The 16,159-nt window shown below is 47.4% G+C and overlaps 1 protein-coding gene across 1 annotated transcript in view; it reads right to left on the bottom strand.

Annotated features, from left to right (window-relative positions):
• The window catches only part of EFCAB8 (EF-hand calcium binding domain 8), an 81,832-nt gene that overhangs the window by 23,011 nt on the left and 42,662 nt on the right, over window positions 1-16,159 (bottom strand). The window contains exons 14-20 of the mRNA XM_063144221.1: window positions 14,110-14,247; window positions 13,096-13,195; window positions 10,530-10,753; window positions 8,284-8,354; window positions 6,025-6,232; window positions 3,587-3,820; window positions 1,462-1,599 (exon numbers count right to left, since the gene is read on the bottom strand). Of these exons, the coding sequence (XP_063000291.1) occupies window positions 1,462-1,599; window positions 3,587-3,820; window positions 6,025-6,232; window positions 8,284-8,354; window positions 10,530-10,753; window positions 13,096-13,195; window positions 14,110-14,247 (1,113 nt within the window). The remainder of the gene's footprint in view (window positions 1-1,461; window positions 1,600-3,586; window positions 3,821-6,024; window positions 6,233-8,283; window positions 8,355-10,529; window positions 10,754-13,095; window positions 13,196-14,109; window positions 14,248-16,159) is intronic.

Raw genomic sequence — 16,159 nt, 5'->3', positions numbered from 1 at the left:
TTTATTAGCGATTTAACTGAGCAGTGGAAGAGTGGAGAGGCAGAGAGCAAGATGGCGGACCCCTCCCATTCCAGGTACAAAAGACTAAACTAGTCTGGCAGGTGACTCTTCCTTCAGCACCGTGACAATGGGACAGCATCCTCCAACACCGCCCCAAAGGCAGGGCAGTTTAGGGGGCACAGGCCAGGCCGCAGGGCCCACCACTCACAACCTTGCTCCGTGCTGCCTCCCAGCACCTGCTGTGCTCTGCCTAATGGCAGGACCGGCCCTCAGTAAGAGCTCTAGGACTTCTACAGTTTTTACTTTGCAATATGGCCGCTCTGAATTTGTTTTTTTGTTTTTCATTTGGAAGCCGCCTTGAGAAATAATGTTATGAAAAGCCAGAATAAAAATACGTTCAACAGAATGAAATAATGGAAAATATGCATATTTATTTAACACTTGATAGCCTGGCACGGGGGAGGACGATTATGCTGCCCTCCCAGGCCCCTGATGCGTTCCCTGCCAGCCTCTTCAACACGCCACAAAATTTGCATTAGCAGCAAAAAAAATTCTTTATTACATATTATTATTATTATTTTATTATTACATTTCTATTCCGCCTTTTTTCCTCCATAAGGAACCCAAGGCAGCGTACATAATCCTTCTCCTCTCCATATTATCCTCAGAACAACAACCCTGTGAGGTAGGTTGGGCTGAGAGTCTGTGACTGGCCCACAGTCACCCAGTGGGCTTCCATGGCCGAGTGGGGACTAGAACCCGGATCTCCCGACTCCCAGTCCAATACTCTTCCTAAGCAGTTTACTGCTGATTTTCAGTCCACGGGGTTCATCTTCTTTGGCACCCCAGGCCTGGGAGTGGGGGGGGAGCAGGGCAAAATGGCTCCCAGACTCTCCACAGTTGTCCACCCCTATTATTATTATTATCATCATCATCATCATCATCATCATCATCATCATCATTTATTGCATTTTTATACAACCCAACAGCCGAAGCTCCCTGAGCGGTTCACATTTATCACGATCCATGAATTCTTTGTTTCACGTTGTTACCAAACATGCTGAATGTCATTTTTTTAAGCACAGACACAAAAAGTAGTAATGGATGATGACTTAACAGATGACTTAACAGTCTTGCAGAATTTAAGAAAGCCATAAAGACTGATCTCTTCCGGCAGGCCTACCCAGTTGAATTTTAAGATGCCTTTTTAATAATGTGCTGCTTTTTAATAATGTATTAGTTTTAAATGTTTTAATTAAGTTATATGTATTTCATAGTGTTTGCATGTGTGTTGTACCCTGCATCGATCCAGAGGGAGAAGCGGTTAACAAATAAATTATTATTATTATTATTAGTATTAGTATTAGTATTAGTATTAGTATTAGTATTAGTATTAGTATTTTGACAGTCTTGCTCACTGTACAAAATGCTTTGCAATGTAGAGAAAATGGCACTACCGACCTTCTCGATGGCATCCTGGGTGGCACTGACTTCTTCCTGCCAGGTTAGGGGATCCTTTTTGGGCGTCCGGCTCTCGGCAGCACCGAGCGCTTGGGCAGAGTGACCACTCTTACTGCTTCCTTCGGAGTTCCAAGCTACCTGCAAAACGACAAGGAGCATGGTCACTCTTAGCCTGATGGAGGGTCAATTCCAATGTTCCCTCCTCATCTAACAAAGACTGAGTTCCCAGGGACAGGGAGCAGGGGAAGACGGTCTCTGAGCCTGGGCCTCCTGTCTGATAAGCTCCTGGGAAGATTCCTCCTGGACGCTTGGAGAGTCTTGGAGAACCTCCTCCCCCACTTCCTGTTTTGACTGGTCTTCTTCTTCAGCTCCACACTGGGGAGACCAGGCCTGATCCTGACATGGGGGCCCCTTTTGTCGAATCCAGCAGGGCTCTTCTTTTAGCAGGAGAGGGGAACCTCAGGCCTGTGAACCAAACCTAACCCTACTGGGGTCCCACCCCTTCCTGACGCCAAACCCTTCCACCCTAACGCTGATTGTTTGGTGGTTTCCCAGGTTTTGTGTCGTTTGAAATGCCTCTCTTAAAGCTTGGTGACTGGCAGGCGCTGCACCCCTGTCTTATACTCCCGTGAAGCACAACAGCACAGTGGGACCTCCATGTTTAGAGGCAGTTTCGCTCTGAGGACCAGCTGCCAGGGGTAAATGACAGTGGTCAGCTGCTGCTGCCTTCATTCCCTATCTGTGGTCTTCCCAGAGACACGTGGTTGGCCTCCCTGAGATAAAGGATGCTGCAGCCTTCATCTGATCTAGCTGCAGGGCACTTTTTAGGTACCAATGGGAGTAAGAAAGCCTACAAATTATTGGAAGTCAGCGTTTATTAGGCACTCTTAGCACTGTGCCTCATAGAACAGTAGAGTTGGAAGGGGTCTCTAAGGCCATCGAGTCCAACCCCCTGCTCAATGCAGGAATCTACCTTAAAGCATTCCTGACAGATAGCTGTGGAGCTGCCTCTTGAAGGCCTCTAGTGTGGGAGAGCCCACAACCTCCCTATGTCATGGGTTCCATTCTCATACTGCTCTAACAGTCAGGACATTTTTCCTGATGTCCAGCCGTAATCTGGCTTCATGTAACTTGAGCCCATTATTCCATGTCCTGCACTGTGGGATGATCGAGAAGAGATCCTGGCCCTCCTCTGTGTGACAACCTTTTAAGTATTTCAAGAGTGCTATCATAGAATCATAGAACAGTAGAGTTGGAAGGGGCCTCTAAGGCCATCGAGTCCAACCCCCTGCTCAATGCAGGAATCTACCCTAAAGCATCCCTGACAGATGGCTGTCCAGCTGCCCCTTGAAGGCCTCTAGTATGGGAGAGCCCACAACCTCCCTAGGTAACTGATTCCATTGTCGTACTGCTCTAACAGTCAGGAGGTTTTTCCTGATGTCCACCTGAAATCTGGCTTCCTGTAACTTGAGCCCGTTATTCCGTGTCCTGCACTCTGGGAGGATCAAGAAGAGATGCTGGCCCTCCTCTGCGTGACAACCTTTCAAGTATTTGAAGAGTGCTCTCATGTCTCCCCTCAACCTTCTCTCCTCCAGGCTAAACATGCCCAGTTCTTTCAGTCTCTCTTCATAGGGCTTTGTTTCCAGACCCCTGATCATCCTGGTTGCCCTCCTCTGAACACGCTCCAGCTTGTCTGCATCCTTCTTGAAGTGTGGTGCCCAGAACTGGACGCAATACTCAAGATGAGGCCTAACCAATGCTGAATAGAGGGGAACCTGTACCTCACGCGATCTAGAAGCTACGCTTCTATTAATGCAGGCCAAAATAGCATTTGCTGTATTTGCAGCCACAGCACACTGTTGGCTCACATTCTGCTTGGGATCTCCCATATTTTTTTGCTCGAGGGTGACACACAGGCTTGTTCCCCCCCCATGAGACCATCTGCAGTGGACTGATAATAAACATAACCCCAACAGGAAAGAGGCAGCCACCCGCCAGTTCAACAGGCCTGCGACTTGAGCTTTACAAGCCTGCATGATTTGGCATCAGGCAACAAGGAACAAAAAATATGAATTCAACTCCCTTTTTCCCCTGTGTCCAGGGGATCTTCTTCCTCGAACAATACCTGGGGGTGCTGCATGAATCGGCCTCCGAGTAGAGCAGACCCTGGACTCCGGCCGTGCAAGGAAGACACTGGAGGGACGTGAGCACTGGCCGGTCTTGGAGGGAGGGGGGAGCTCGTGGGCACCTTCATTGTCTTTGTGTGGGCCCAGTGCTTCTTCCCACTTTTGCTCTGTACGCCAACTCCCTTCTTGAGAACATCGCTTAGCGCAGGGCCTTCTGCATCCACAGAGAACTCCTGGTTCGAGGGAAGACCGTCGTAACTTCAGGAGAGGTCAAAACATGGTCCTTTCCCCACCCCCATCTCTGCCATAATCTTGGAGCCCAACGTGTTCGTTCAGCCGAAATGTATTAGGATTAATGATCTATCCTATCTCAGCATCTGAACAAGATAGTAGTTGTAGTGCCACAAACGTGCCTGCTGGTTTACTAAGCAGAAGCGGACAGATCCCTGCCCCAAGGAACTTGCAATCTCATATCTGTCACAGCAGAGACAACAGGGGAAGGGGAGGGCATGGCATCGAGGGGAAATGTGGAAGAGGAGCTCATTTCCGTGACCCAGACGTAAGGCTGTTTTACACTGAAATAGGGAAACTGGGAACCATGGAGTTTATTTATTTATTTATTTATTTATTACATTTCTGTACCGCCCAATAGCCGGAGCTCTCTGGGCGGTTCACAAAAATTAAAAACATTCAAAGTATAAAACAACAGTATAAAACCATCATATAAAATACAATATAAAAGCTCAACCAGATAAAAACAGCAGCAACGCAAAATTACAAATTTAAAACACCAAGTTAAAATTTATTTATAGACTGCTAAAATGCTGGGAGAATAAAACGGTCTTCACCTAGCATCTAAAAGCATATAACGTAGGTGCCAAGCAAATCTCCTTATGGAGATCATTCCACAGCTGGGGTGCCACAGCAGAGAAGGCCCTCCTCCTGGTTGCCACCTGCCTCACTTCCTTTGGCAGGGGCTCACGGAGAAGGACCCCGGAGGATGACCTTAGGGTCCGGGCAGGTACATACGGCAGGAGGCGTTTCTTCAGATAGCCTGGCCCCAAGCTATTTAGGGCTTTAAATGTTAATACCAGCACTTTGAATCGGGCCCGGACCTGGACTGGCAACCAATGAAGCTGGGAAAGGACTGGCATGATGTGGAGTTGTCAGGAAAGCTTTAAGGAAAAGGTGGGCATTGGGGATTTGGAAGAAGCGAGAGAAGTGACATCCTGCAGGTGTTCCGTGGGGCTGTTCCAAACACACAGGAGAAAGGGTGGGGTTTGGGTGGAAACAGAGTGAAGATCATAGAATCATAGAACAGCAGAGTTGGAAGGGGCCTACAAGGCCATCGAGTCCAATCCCCTGCTCAATGCAGGACTCCACCTGAAAGCATCCCTGACAGATGGTTATCCAGCTGTCTTTTGAAGGCCTCTAGTGTGGGAGAGCCCACAACCTCCCTAGGTAACTGATTCCATTGTCGTACTGCTCTAACAGTCAGGAAGTTTTTCCTGATGTCCAGCTGGAATCTGGCTGCCATTAACTTGAGCCCATTATTCCGTGTCCTGCACTCTGGGAGGATCGAGAAGAGATTCTGGCCCTCCTCTGGGTGACAACCTTTCAGAAGAGTGCTACCATGTCTCCCCTAAATCTTCTCTTCTCCAGGCTAAACATGCCCAGTTCTTTCAGTCTCTCTTCATAGGGCTTTGTTTCCAGCCAATGTCGGGATTCAAGGGAGGGACATCAGGTGATCAGAGCAACAGAAGAGGTGACTGAATTTGTCATCAGAGGTGAGAAGGTCGAGGTGCAACCAGGAAGACCAGAGTGGAGATTTGATAAAAAAAGGGGGGGGGGGAAGGAAGGAGCAATTCATAGAATAACTGGAGGTAATATGAACTATGTAGTCAAAAGTATAAATACTGGTAACAAGGCTTGTAAAGATTATTTCTGCAAAATCCTGAAGAACGAGAAAGAGAGAGAGAGAGAGAGAGAGAGAGAGAGAGAGAGAGAGAGAGCTCTACAATACGAGGGTAGGAAAATTTGTGGCACAAATACGTTGTTAACAAGTAAATCAGCAGACTATGTAAGAACAAAAGGAGGTATGCAAAGATGTAATCAGTTTAATGAGTGCTGGCTCATGTTTACTAATTATTTGAACTACAAAGCATGTATTTCTACAAATGTTAACCTTGCGCTCCACTTTTATCGCAGACTTTGGAAGCGCAAATTAAGACGGGGAAGAATTTCTATTTTAAAAAATCTTTTGCGCATGTGTAAGTGTGTGTGTGTGTGTGTGTGTGTGTGTGAGTGTTAAAAGAGGGTGCTGATGGAAGAATTTCTTTAATTGGCAGAAGGTTTAGCTCTTGTTTAGCCCCAGTGAAGCTCCAGCTGCAAGCGGAATCACAAAGAAACCTCCATGCCTGAAGGACTCTGAACATACCCGCTTGGGAAGTAGCACCAGAGGGCTCTCCGAGGCATTGAACCGGCAGAAGGCCTGCCCAGAGTTGACGTTCCACAACACGATGTCGCCATCGCAGGATGCGGTCACCAAAAGCTTACTGCTGTAACTGTCCATGCACAAGATGTCGTCGGAATGGTACGACTTCCAGTGCTTGCACTCAATCACCTTATTCTCTTCTTTGGTGTCTCTGGTAAGAGAGAGAGAGAGAGAGAGAGAGAGAGAGAGAGAGAGAGACGCCCCGTCAATGCTCTGTATGAGAAGAGGAGGGAAGCACATGCCACCCTCCCTGAACTAGGGTGACCAACTGTCAGGATTTCCCCGGATTTGTCCTGGTTTTTGTTCTTTCCATGGTGTCAGGGGGGATTTTCTATCATTTTCAATACTGTCCTGGAATGACACACCTTCCTCTTTAAGGCTGCCATTAGCATGGCAGGAGGGAGTGACATGCTTTCTTGAGGCACGTCATTCCCCCACTCCAAGCTCCAATTGAGGTCTTAAAGGGGAAAGTGGGTCATTCGTGGACATTATAGAAAAGGCCCCAATTGGAGTGGATGGTGGTGGTGCAGAATGAAAACTTTTCCCCTCCTCCACTCTAATCAGGTTCTTTAAGGTTCTTTACATTCTATAATGTACTTTCTGCAGGACTCAGAAAGCTGCTTCCCCCCACACACACTAGGTATCCTCTTTTTTGGTTTCCCAAATATGGTCACCCTACCTGAACTCCAGATCAAGTGTAGGGGTGGGGGGGGGAGGAACCCAACATACTTCTCTCCCTTAAGACCTTAATTTCCAGGTCTCTTTGGTACTTATATACACCTTAACAGACCTGGATCTGTCAAGAGGCAAAGTGAGGTGATGCCCAGAGCACAATAAATTGGGAACATCTCCTGCCTCCTTGACTTCATCTCAAGAAAACTTGAAAAGGAGAATTGCCCCATGGATCAATCACAGGGAAATGTGGTGCCCTACAGTGTGTGTTTTTCCCTTTGTACATCAAAATGCCTTGGTCCGGCCCAATACCTTAGGACAAACCTAGATGAGATGGAGGGAGACCCATACTCAGATAAGACCAAGGTTTGCTGGGTCATGCTGATTTTAAAATTAAAAGCTGCCATGGGGGGGTCGAAATTGGATCGGTGCCGCAGAGCTAGGGGAGCGGGAAGGAAAGGATGACAGTTGAACTTGGTAGCATAAATATGCACTACAAGATTTACCAAACAATACCTTGAGGGGGAGAGGTTTGATTTTGAGCAGATAAACAGCAGAAAGGGAAACCGTTATGCAACAGCCCTGTACACCTCCCCACACCTGGGTTTTCTACTGCCAATTTCAGCCTCACACTGCTTTTTGCCGAAAGAAATACATATTCAGAAGGAAGTCCCATGAAACCGCTGATCTTCTGAGGTTTGGCCCAGAATCCAGCATGCTTGTGCTTTAGCATGGAGAGAATGCTAACAGGAGAGAAAAAGAATTTCCTAATTTTCCTCTCCCATCCAACACATCGGGATACGAATCTGCCTTAGACAGAGGCAACCTGGTGGACCACCTTGCCCATAGAATCATAGAATGGCAGAGTTGGAAGGGGCCTACAAGGCCATTGAGTCCAATCCCCTGCTCAATGCAGGAATCCACCCTAAAGCATCCCTGACAGAGGGTTGTCCAGCTGCCTCTTGAAGGCCTCGAGTGTGGGAGAGCCCACAACCTCCCTAGGTAACAGATTCCACTGTCACACTGCTCTAACAGTCAGAAAGTTTTTTCTGATGTCCAGCCGGAATCTGGCTTCCTTTAACTTGACCCCGTTATTCCGTGTCCTGCACTCTGGGAGGATCGAGAAGAGATCTTGGCCCTCCTCTGTGTGACAACCTTTCAAGTATTTGAAGAGTGCTCTCATGTCTCCCCTCAATCTTCTCTTCTCCAGGCTAAACATGCCCAGTTCTTTCATGCCCAATATTGCTTTCTCTAACTGGCAGTGGGCGCTGCAGAAACTAGGGCAAATCATGGTCTTTTTCCAGACTATTAGCTGATCCTTTGAACTGGTGGTGACTGCCAGGGATGGAACCTGTGACGTTCCAGGTGCAGAGCAGGTGATCCACCACCAGACTGAGGTCCCTCCTCACCTAAAACTTATTTCTCCCCCTCCCCCCCACCCCCCAGGCATGAAATGGAAAGTTTTGCATGGTGAAGAGCTGGAAGTCCCCACGCTGCCAGAATTTCCACCAAAGTCCGATTCCTACTTACAGGTACCATGTCACCCTTTTACTCCATCCTGCCACAAAAATCTTGTGGTTCATGTACAAGATGCAGTTGATCTATTAGAAAGACACAAAAGCAAAAGTGTAGAAAGCATACATAGTAAGCTACTTTGGGCAATAATCATAGAATCATAGAACAGCAGAGTTGGAAGGGGCCTACAAGGCCATCGAGTCCAACCCCCTGCTCAATGCAGGAATCCACCCTAAAGCATCCCTGACAGATGGTTGTCCAGCTGCCTCTTGAAGGCCTCTAGTGTGGGAGAGCCCACAGCCTCCCTAGGTCACTGGTTCCATTGTCATACTGCATTATTATTATTATTATTATTATTATTATTATTATTATTATTATTATTTATTAATATAGCACCATCAATGTACATGGTGCTGTACAGAGTAAAACAGTAGATAGCAAGACTCTGCCGCATTGGCTTACAATCTAATAAAATCATAGTAAAACAATAAGGAGGAGAAGAGAATGCAAACAGGCACAGGGTAGGGTAAGCAGGCACAGGGTAGGGTAAAACTAACAGTATAAAGTCTGCGCAACATCAAGTTTTAAAAGCTTTAGGAAAAAGAAAAGTTTTTAGTTGAGCTTCCTGACTGCTCTAACAGTCAGGAAGTTTTTCCTGATGTCCAGCTGGAATCTGGCTTCCTTTAACTTGGGCCCGTTATTCTGTGTCCTGCACTCTGGGAGGATTGAGAAGAGATCCTGGCCCTCCTCTGTGTGACAACCTTTTAAGTATTTGAAGAGTGCTCTCATGTCTCCCCTCCATCTTCTCTTCTCCAGGCTAAACCTGCCCAGTTCTTTCAGTCTCTCTTCATAGGGCTTTGTTTCCAGACCCCTGATCATCCTGGTTGCCCTCCTCTGAACACGCTGCAGCTTGTCTGCGTCCTTTTGAATTGTGGAGCCCAGAACTGGACGCAATTTGGAACCTATACTTCTATTAATGCAGCCCAAAATAGCATTTGCCTTTCTTGCAGCCTTATCAAGTTAGGACAAAAAAACTCCAAGTAATACATGCTATTGTCAGGGAAATTTCCCCGTATCCAGTAGCGATGGAGCGACTCCAGACTGGTCCAGATTCAGAGGCTTTATTAGAACTACACGTGTAGGAGAGAAGCCCACCTCCAGCAAGCCGAAGACTGGACTTTCTGCCCATCGTCCACACCAGCATATTTTTATACTCATCAAAGTTGCTCTGATGAAATCCTACTTTTCCCTCCTCCCTCCCGTGATTGATCACATGTCCCATGCATGTTCCATAAACAAAAAAACATTCTTACATAAACAATGCCATATTTTGGCAGCCTATGACCGGTACAAAATGTTGCATTCTGTTCTTTGATAAGCATCCCAAGGAGAAATAGAAAGTCCAGAGTATGCTCTGACCCTTCCAAAATGCCCAGTCAGGGGCCTTAGGTGATCAACAATGAAGCAATGCGCCTTCATGTCTGTCCTGGTTCCTAAACACAAAGCAGACGTGTTTAAGGGAAGAGCAACATGTGACCATGGCAGATAAGGAGCCAAGAGATCAGGATAGCCAAGAGCCTTCCTGTGTCTCCAAACTCAAAAGCAAGGAGGGGAGAGGGAAAAGGGATCAGAGTATTTCTGGGTGCTTGTGCACTTTGCCACATCAGACAAGGGGTACTTTCAGATTTCCCTGTCACTATGCTAAACATGACAAATATCGTGAATGTTGAGGTTTACTTGTACTTCTCAAGAATTTTGGAGGCCAACAGAAAATGAACAAATATCCTCAATTCCATCATTTATGAGCACAGGGTGACATTTACCATGACTGGTTTTAAAATGTCTAAAGCCAGCTACGTGACACGAACATTTCTGGTCCATTCATATTGTGGGACAGTTAGTCATACTTTAAATTGCACAGATAGAGCAACAGCATGTAGAATTCAGTATAAGATCAGAGAAAGTTGCCTTATACGGAGCCAGTCCAAGGTTTCAGGCAGAAGCTTTACCAAATTCCCAACTCTACCTGGAAATGCTGGGATTGAACCTGGGAGCTTCTGCATGCAAAGTAGGTGTGCAGTCACTGAGCTGCAGTTTATTCCAGTGGGTGTCATAGGAGGGGCTTCACGCATAGTCCCAAACCTCCCCAACTGGTACCTTCCTCTCCTTAACTCCTGCACCCCTTTCCAGGAGGAGAAAGGACATTGCTGACTGAGTAGCCCTATAGCCCAGCACATCCCCTTCCTTCCACAGGGGCTGACCTCATTCTTGCCCTCAAAGGGCAGCTCAATCAGGCAGGCACCGTTGTTGAAGTTCCACAGCTTGATGGACCCATTCTTCAGGGCTGTGATCAGTCGCCTCTCCGGCGCATCAAAGGTCATGGCGGTGATTTCCACCGGATGCTCCGGGGCGGTGGGGAACTCCATCATTTTCTGCCCACTCAAGATGTCCCAAACGCTGATGATGCCACTGTAGCAACCGCTCACTGCCTGCAAGAGAAATCACCCCCAGGGGAAATGAACTCAGTCTGCTTCTTGGGCATCGCCGCATATTTGCAAATCCATGTGTTTTATCATTTGAAATATTTCTCCCTGCTTTTTGAGGTGGTTTACTGAAACAAAACAAACCTTCTCGCATCCCTTCACCCTGCAAAGAACTTTTCTCAAAGAACATAGCCAGGCAGCTGTTTGACCCTGGAATCTGCCTTTGTATGGAAAAGAGGTACTGTAGAAATCACCTGAAGGACGGGCGTCATTAGGTCCTCCCAGACTACTGATTGGACAATTTGAATTCCCCCCTCTGGGAGCCACTCAGCCCCCATAAAAACACCTTGTAGTAAGAGTTTGACAACAGAACTAGCAAGGAGCCAGATTTGAATGCACAGAGACTTGTAATATAGGGCTCCACCACACCTACTTTTTTCGATTTTCTTCCGCGTTTTCCCCCTCTGTTTACTTAGCGAGTCAAGCGCTGGGCATTTTTCATAGAATCATAGAATCGTAGAGTTGGAAGGGGCCTACAAGGCCATCGAGTCCAACCCCCTGCTCAGTGCAGGAATCCACCCTAAAGCATCCCTGATAGATGGTTGTCCAGCTGCCTCTTGAAGGCCTCTAGTGTGGGAGAGCCCACAACCTCCCTAGGTAACTGATTCCATTGTCGTACTGCTCTAACAGGAAGTTTTTCCTGATGTCCAGCTGGAATCTGGCTTCCTTTAACTTTAGCCCGTTATTCCGTGTCCTGCACTCTGGGAGGATGGAGAAGAGATCCTGGCCCTCCTCTGTGTGACAACCTTTCAAGTATTTGAGGAGTGCCATCATGTCTCCCCTCAATCTGTATCTTTTCACCTGGAGGGCTTTATTACGCTTGGAGAGGAAAAACCAGACTTTCCCCACTCCGAAATAAGACGGAAAAGGGAGGAGGAGAAGCAAGATGAGCGCAGGACAAAGATGATATCATGTGAGTCCCGGCTGCAAAAACACATACCAATGCGATAAGCCGCTGGTGTGATGGAGCTCATAGTGAGCTGATTTTAGCTAACCAAGGTATGCCTGTATAATTGCCAGCTTTTAGTTAATTAGGAAGGCCTCTCACACAGACCAGTAATTTATATCTTCACCTTGGAGATGTTTCGGCTAGCTGCATGATCTCATTCTGTGAGACCAGATAAGTTTTGCTTCCTGTGGGAAGGAAAGCCCCCCCCCCTTCTCCTGAATGGGCAGAGAGGGAGCCAGAGAGAACTCATGAAGGTAGGGAGAGGCATTCATAAAATCCAGCTCACTGGCTTTGCTCTTTCAAGCAAAGGGGGGAAACATGTACTACCATTCTGGAAATCTGCTGGTCCATGAGGCCGCGTCTCTTGCGCTGTGGGGACCCTACAATCAGCTGTGACAGAGGCTCTGATTTGCTGGAGGGACATGTGAGCTTTCTTTATATATTCTTTCTGCATCCATTTATCACCTCTGTGTAATCAAGAAACTGTTAATCTGATCCATTTGTGACTGTCGCACTTTAGCAACCCCTGAATCTCGTTTGACTGGGACTTGACAGGAGGAGGATCCTCGAACTAAGACACACCTGAACTGCGAAATCTTTTCTTCGTCTCTCTGGTGGTTGGCAAAGGGTCATAGAATCATAGAATCATAGAATAGCAGCGTTGGAAGGGGCCTACAAGGCCATTGAGTCCAACCCCCTGCTCAATGCAGGAATCCACCCTAAAGCATCCCCGACAGAGGGTTGTCCAGCTGCCTCTTGAAGGCCTCTAGTGTGGGAGAGCCCACAACCTCCCTAGGTAACTGGTTCCATTGTCGTACTGCTCTAACAGTCAGGAAGTTTTTCCTGATGTCCAGCTGGAATCTGGCTTCCTTCAAGGCAAAACACTTTCATGTTCCAGCATCCCGGGGGGATTCCCCCCCCCCTTCTATTTAACTGCTTTTGTGAATTACTCTTAGAATCCTAATCATAGAATCATAGAATAGCAGAGTTGGAAGGGGCCTACAAGGCCATCGAGTCCAACCCCCTGCTCAATGCAGGAATCCACCCTAAAGTGCTAGTAATCTAGTGTTATGCTTCATATTATTTTTTAAAAGCAACTGAACTTCTGAACTTCTCTCTGCTTGGTCCTTCAATAAATATATTGGACTGGAAACTGGAGTTGATCTTATTGTCTTACTTAGGCCAGATCTATACCTTGAAAACAGTTTGAAAACTGTCTGTGGAGCATGTCCTGGGCCCCAACAGTTGTCACTACTGTTCTAAACCATTTTAAATCAGTAGTGTAGATCCCGCCCAGGTCTGGAGTTGACTTTATGCACGTGCTAAGCATTTTACTCACCTCCTTAAAGTTTTTGTTGTACAACACGCAGCAGATTGGCTGGTCGTGGGACTTGATTTCGGCTTCGGAAAATTCTGTACCAAAGAACAAGCCAATCTACAGGAAAACGACACAGAAAAGCATAAGATGCAGAGTTACAAGATGGGGGAGACTTGGCTCAGCAATACTACAAACGAGAAAGATCTTGGAATTGTTGTAGATCGCAAGCTGAATAGGAGCCAACAGTGCGAGAAAGTCAAATGCTATTTTGGGCTGCATTAATAGAGGTCTAGCTTCCAAATCACGTGAGGTCCTGGTTCCTCTCTATTTGGCCCTGGTCAGGCCCTGAGCCAAGTATCCCCCATCTTGTAACTGTGCTTTTGGCTTCTGGATCAAACAAAGGACCCATCTAGTCCAACATTCTGTTTTCACAGCAGCCAGAGTGCCACTGTAAGCTTCTAACACTCACTGAAGATGTGTAAGAGGGATCTTTTTGCAAACCCATGTAGATTTATTTTTTATTATTATTTGGGTCTGTCCCATTTGAATGCATCCATGGTGACCTGGTTGAGTTAATTGGGCCTTGAGCCAAGTGGTCCCTGTGAGTCAAGTAGATCCTCATATGCTGCTCATTTTTTAATTTATTTATTACATTTTTATTCCGCCCAACAGTCGAAGCTCTCTGGGCAGTTCACAAACATTAAAACCACGAACAGCATAAAAACAACCAACAATTTAAAACACAAATGCAAAATACAATATAAAAAACACAACCTGGATAAAACCGCACAGCAAAACTTGATATAGGTTAAAATACGAGATTAAAACAGCCAAGTTTAAATTTAAGTTAAATTAGGTGTTAAAATACTGAGAAAATGGCAGGCAGACCAGCAAAGAGAATGAAAACCAAACCCGGATCGCTGTCCTGCGAAGCAGGGCCAAGGCAACAGACTTGCTATTTGTTCTCCCACAATCCGCTCTGCCTCTGCCCCCGCCCCACCCTATGCACCAATTTCATAAAACCCTCTCACCGTGTAAGTGGCGCAAACCAGGAAATTGCCAGATTGGTGGTAGTAGGCAGCAGAGATGGGATAGTTGCCCAGTGGGACATTCCTGCCATGGATGGACTGCAAGCAAAAGTGGTCCAGCAGATCCCAGACACGGATATTCTGAAGGAGACAAGAGAAGAAGTCAAGAGTTGAAAGGTCTCGAACATCCATGGGATCTATGGGCACGTCTACACCTCCCAGCATTCCAGGAAGGAGGGAGGAGGATCTCATAGAATCATAGAATAGCAAAGTTGGAAGGAGCCTACAAGGCCATCGAGTACAACCCCCTGCTCAATGCAGGAATCCACCCTAAAGCATCCCTGACAGATGCTTGTCCAGCTGCCTCTTGTGTGGGAGAGCCCACAACCTCACCAGGCAACTGATTCCATTGTCGTACTGCTCTAACAGTCAGGAAGTTTTTCCTGATGTCCAGTTGGAATCTGGCTTCCTTTAACTTGAGCCTGTTATTCCGTGTCCTGCACTCTGGGAGGGTCGAGGAGAGATCCTGGCCCTCCTCTTTGTGACAACCTTTTAAGTATTTGAAGAGTGCTATCATGTCTCCCCTCAATCTTCTCTTCTCCAGGCTAAACATGCCCAGTTCTTTCAGTCTCTCTTCATAGGGCTTTGTTTCCAGACCCCTGATCATCCTGGTTGCCCTCCTCTGAACACGCTCCAGCTTGTCTGCGTCCTTCTTGAATTGTGGAGCCAAGAACTGGACGCAATACTCTAGATGAGGCCTAACCAGGGCCGAATAGAGAGGAACCAGTACCTCCCGTGATTTGGAAGCCATACTTCTATTAATGCAGCCCAAAATAGCATTTGCCTTTCTTGCAGCCATATCGCACTGTTGGCTCATATTCAGCTTGTGATCTACAACAATTCCAAGATCCTTCTCATTTGTAGTATTGCTGAGCCAAGTATCCCCCATCTTGTAACTGTGATCGTGAAATCCTCCCCCTGCGTCTACACGCGGCACACGACATCCGGGGAGGAAGAAGGACATCACGCTCACCATTTTTTAAAAAAAAGCCCCGACTTTACTCCCCGCCCCACCCCTGATGGGCACAGAGCGCTTGAAGAGCTCTGTGCCTGGTTCCTGGCTCCTCTCATTTACTCGCGAGGAGCCGGGACAAAACTGGGACGGCCGCCCACACCTCCCACGGTCTCGGGACAATCCTGATACCGCAGGAAAAACCGAGAAGAAAGGGTAGGGCAATATCCCGGGGATATGGAGGGATCTTAACTCCCTGCTCCTGGGATCCCCTGTGCGTCATGTGGACACACAGGAACAATCCCCAGGATATCGCCTGGGGCAGACTTGCCCTATAATGGGCTAGAATGTGGGAAGAGCGCTGACACTGGGTCAGACCAAGGGACCATCGAGTTCAGCATTCTGCTCACACAGTGTCCAACCAACTACCTGTGAGAAACCCACAAGCAGGACATGAGTCATCCCAGTGGTGTTTCCCAGAAACTGGTAAACACAAGCACACTGCCTCTGATCCTGGGGGGCAGAGCAGTCAGGACTAGTAGCCATCAATAGCCTCCCCAGTGCCTGTTCACCAAAGCAGGAGACCTATCAGGTGGGACAACAGAGAGGCAATGGGGTGCTAAGCTCCAGGCCGTAGAACTGCACCATTACGGCTCTCTGCAGCTCAAGAGGGGGTGGCGAATGGGAGGAATAGTCAGGCCCAGCGAGGATATTATTTATTTATTATTGCATTTATATCCCGCCTTTTTTCCTCCATAAGGAACCCAAGGCGGCATACATAATCCTTCTCCTCTCCATATTATCCTCACTACAACAACCCTGTGAGGTAGGTTGGGCTGAGAGTCTGTGACTGGCCCAAAGTCACCCAGTGGGTTTTCATGGTTGAGTGGGGTCTAGAACCCGGATCTCCCGACTCCCAGTCCAACACTTTAGCCACTACGCCACACTGGATATAAGGAAGGGTTGGCTGACTTGTGGCCCTCTAGTTGCTTTGGCCTACAACTCCCATGATCCCTTACCTCTGGCTAACATCTGTAATGC

This window comes from Elgaria multicarinata, chromosome 1, assembly GCF_023053635.1.
Source record: "Elgaria multicarinata webbii isolate HBS135686 ecotype San Diego chromosome 1, rElgMul1.1.pri, whole genome shotgun sequence".
In the NCBI taxonomy this organism is placed as follows: domain Eukaryota; kingdom Metazoa; phylum Chordata; class Lepidosauria; order Squamata; family Anguidae; genus Elgaria; species Elgaria multicarinata.
This window is presented reverse-complemented; position numbering and strand designations above follow the sequence as displayed.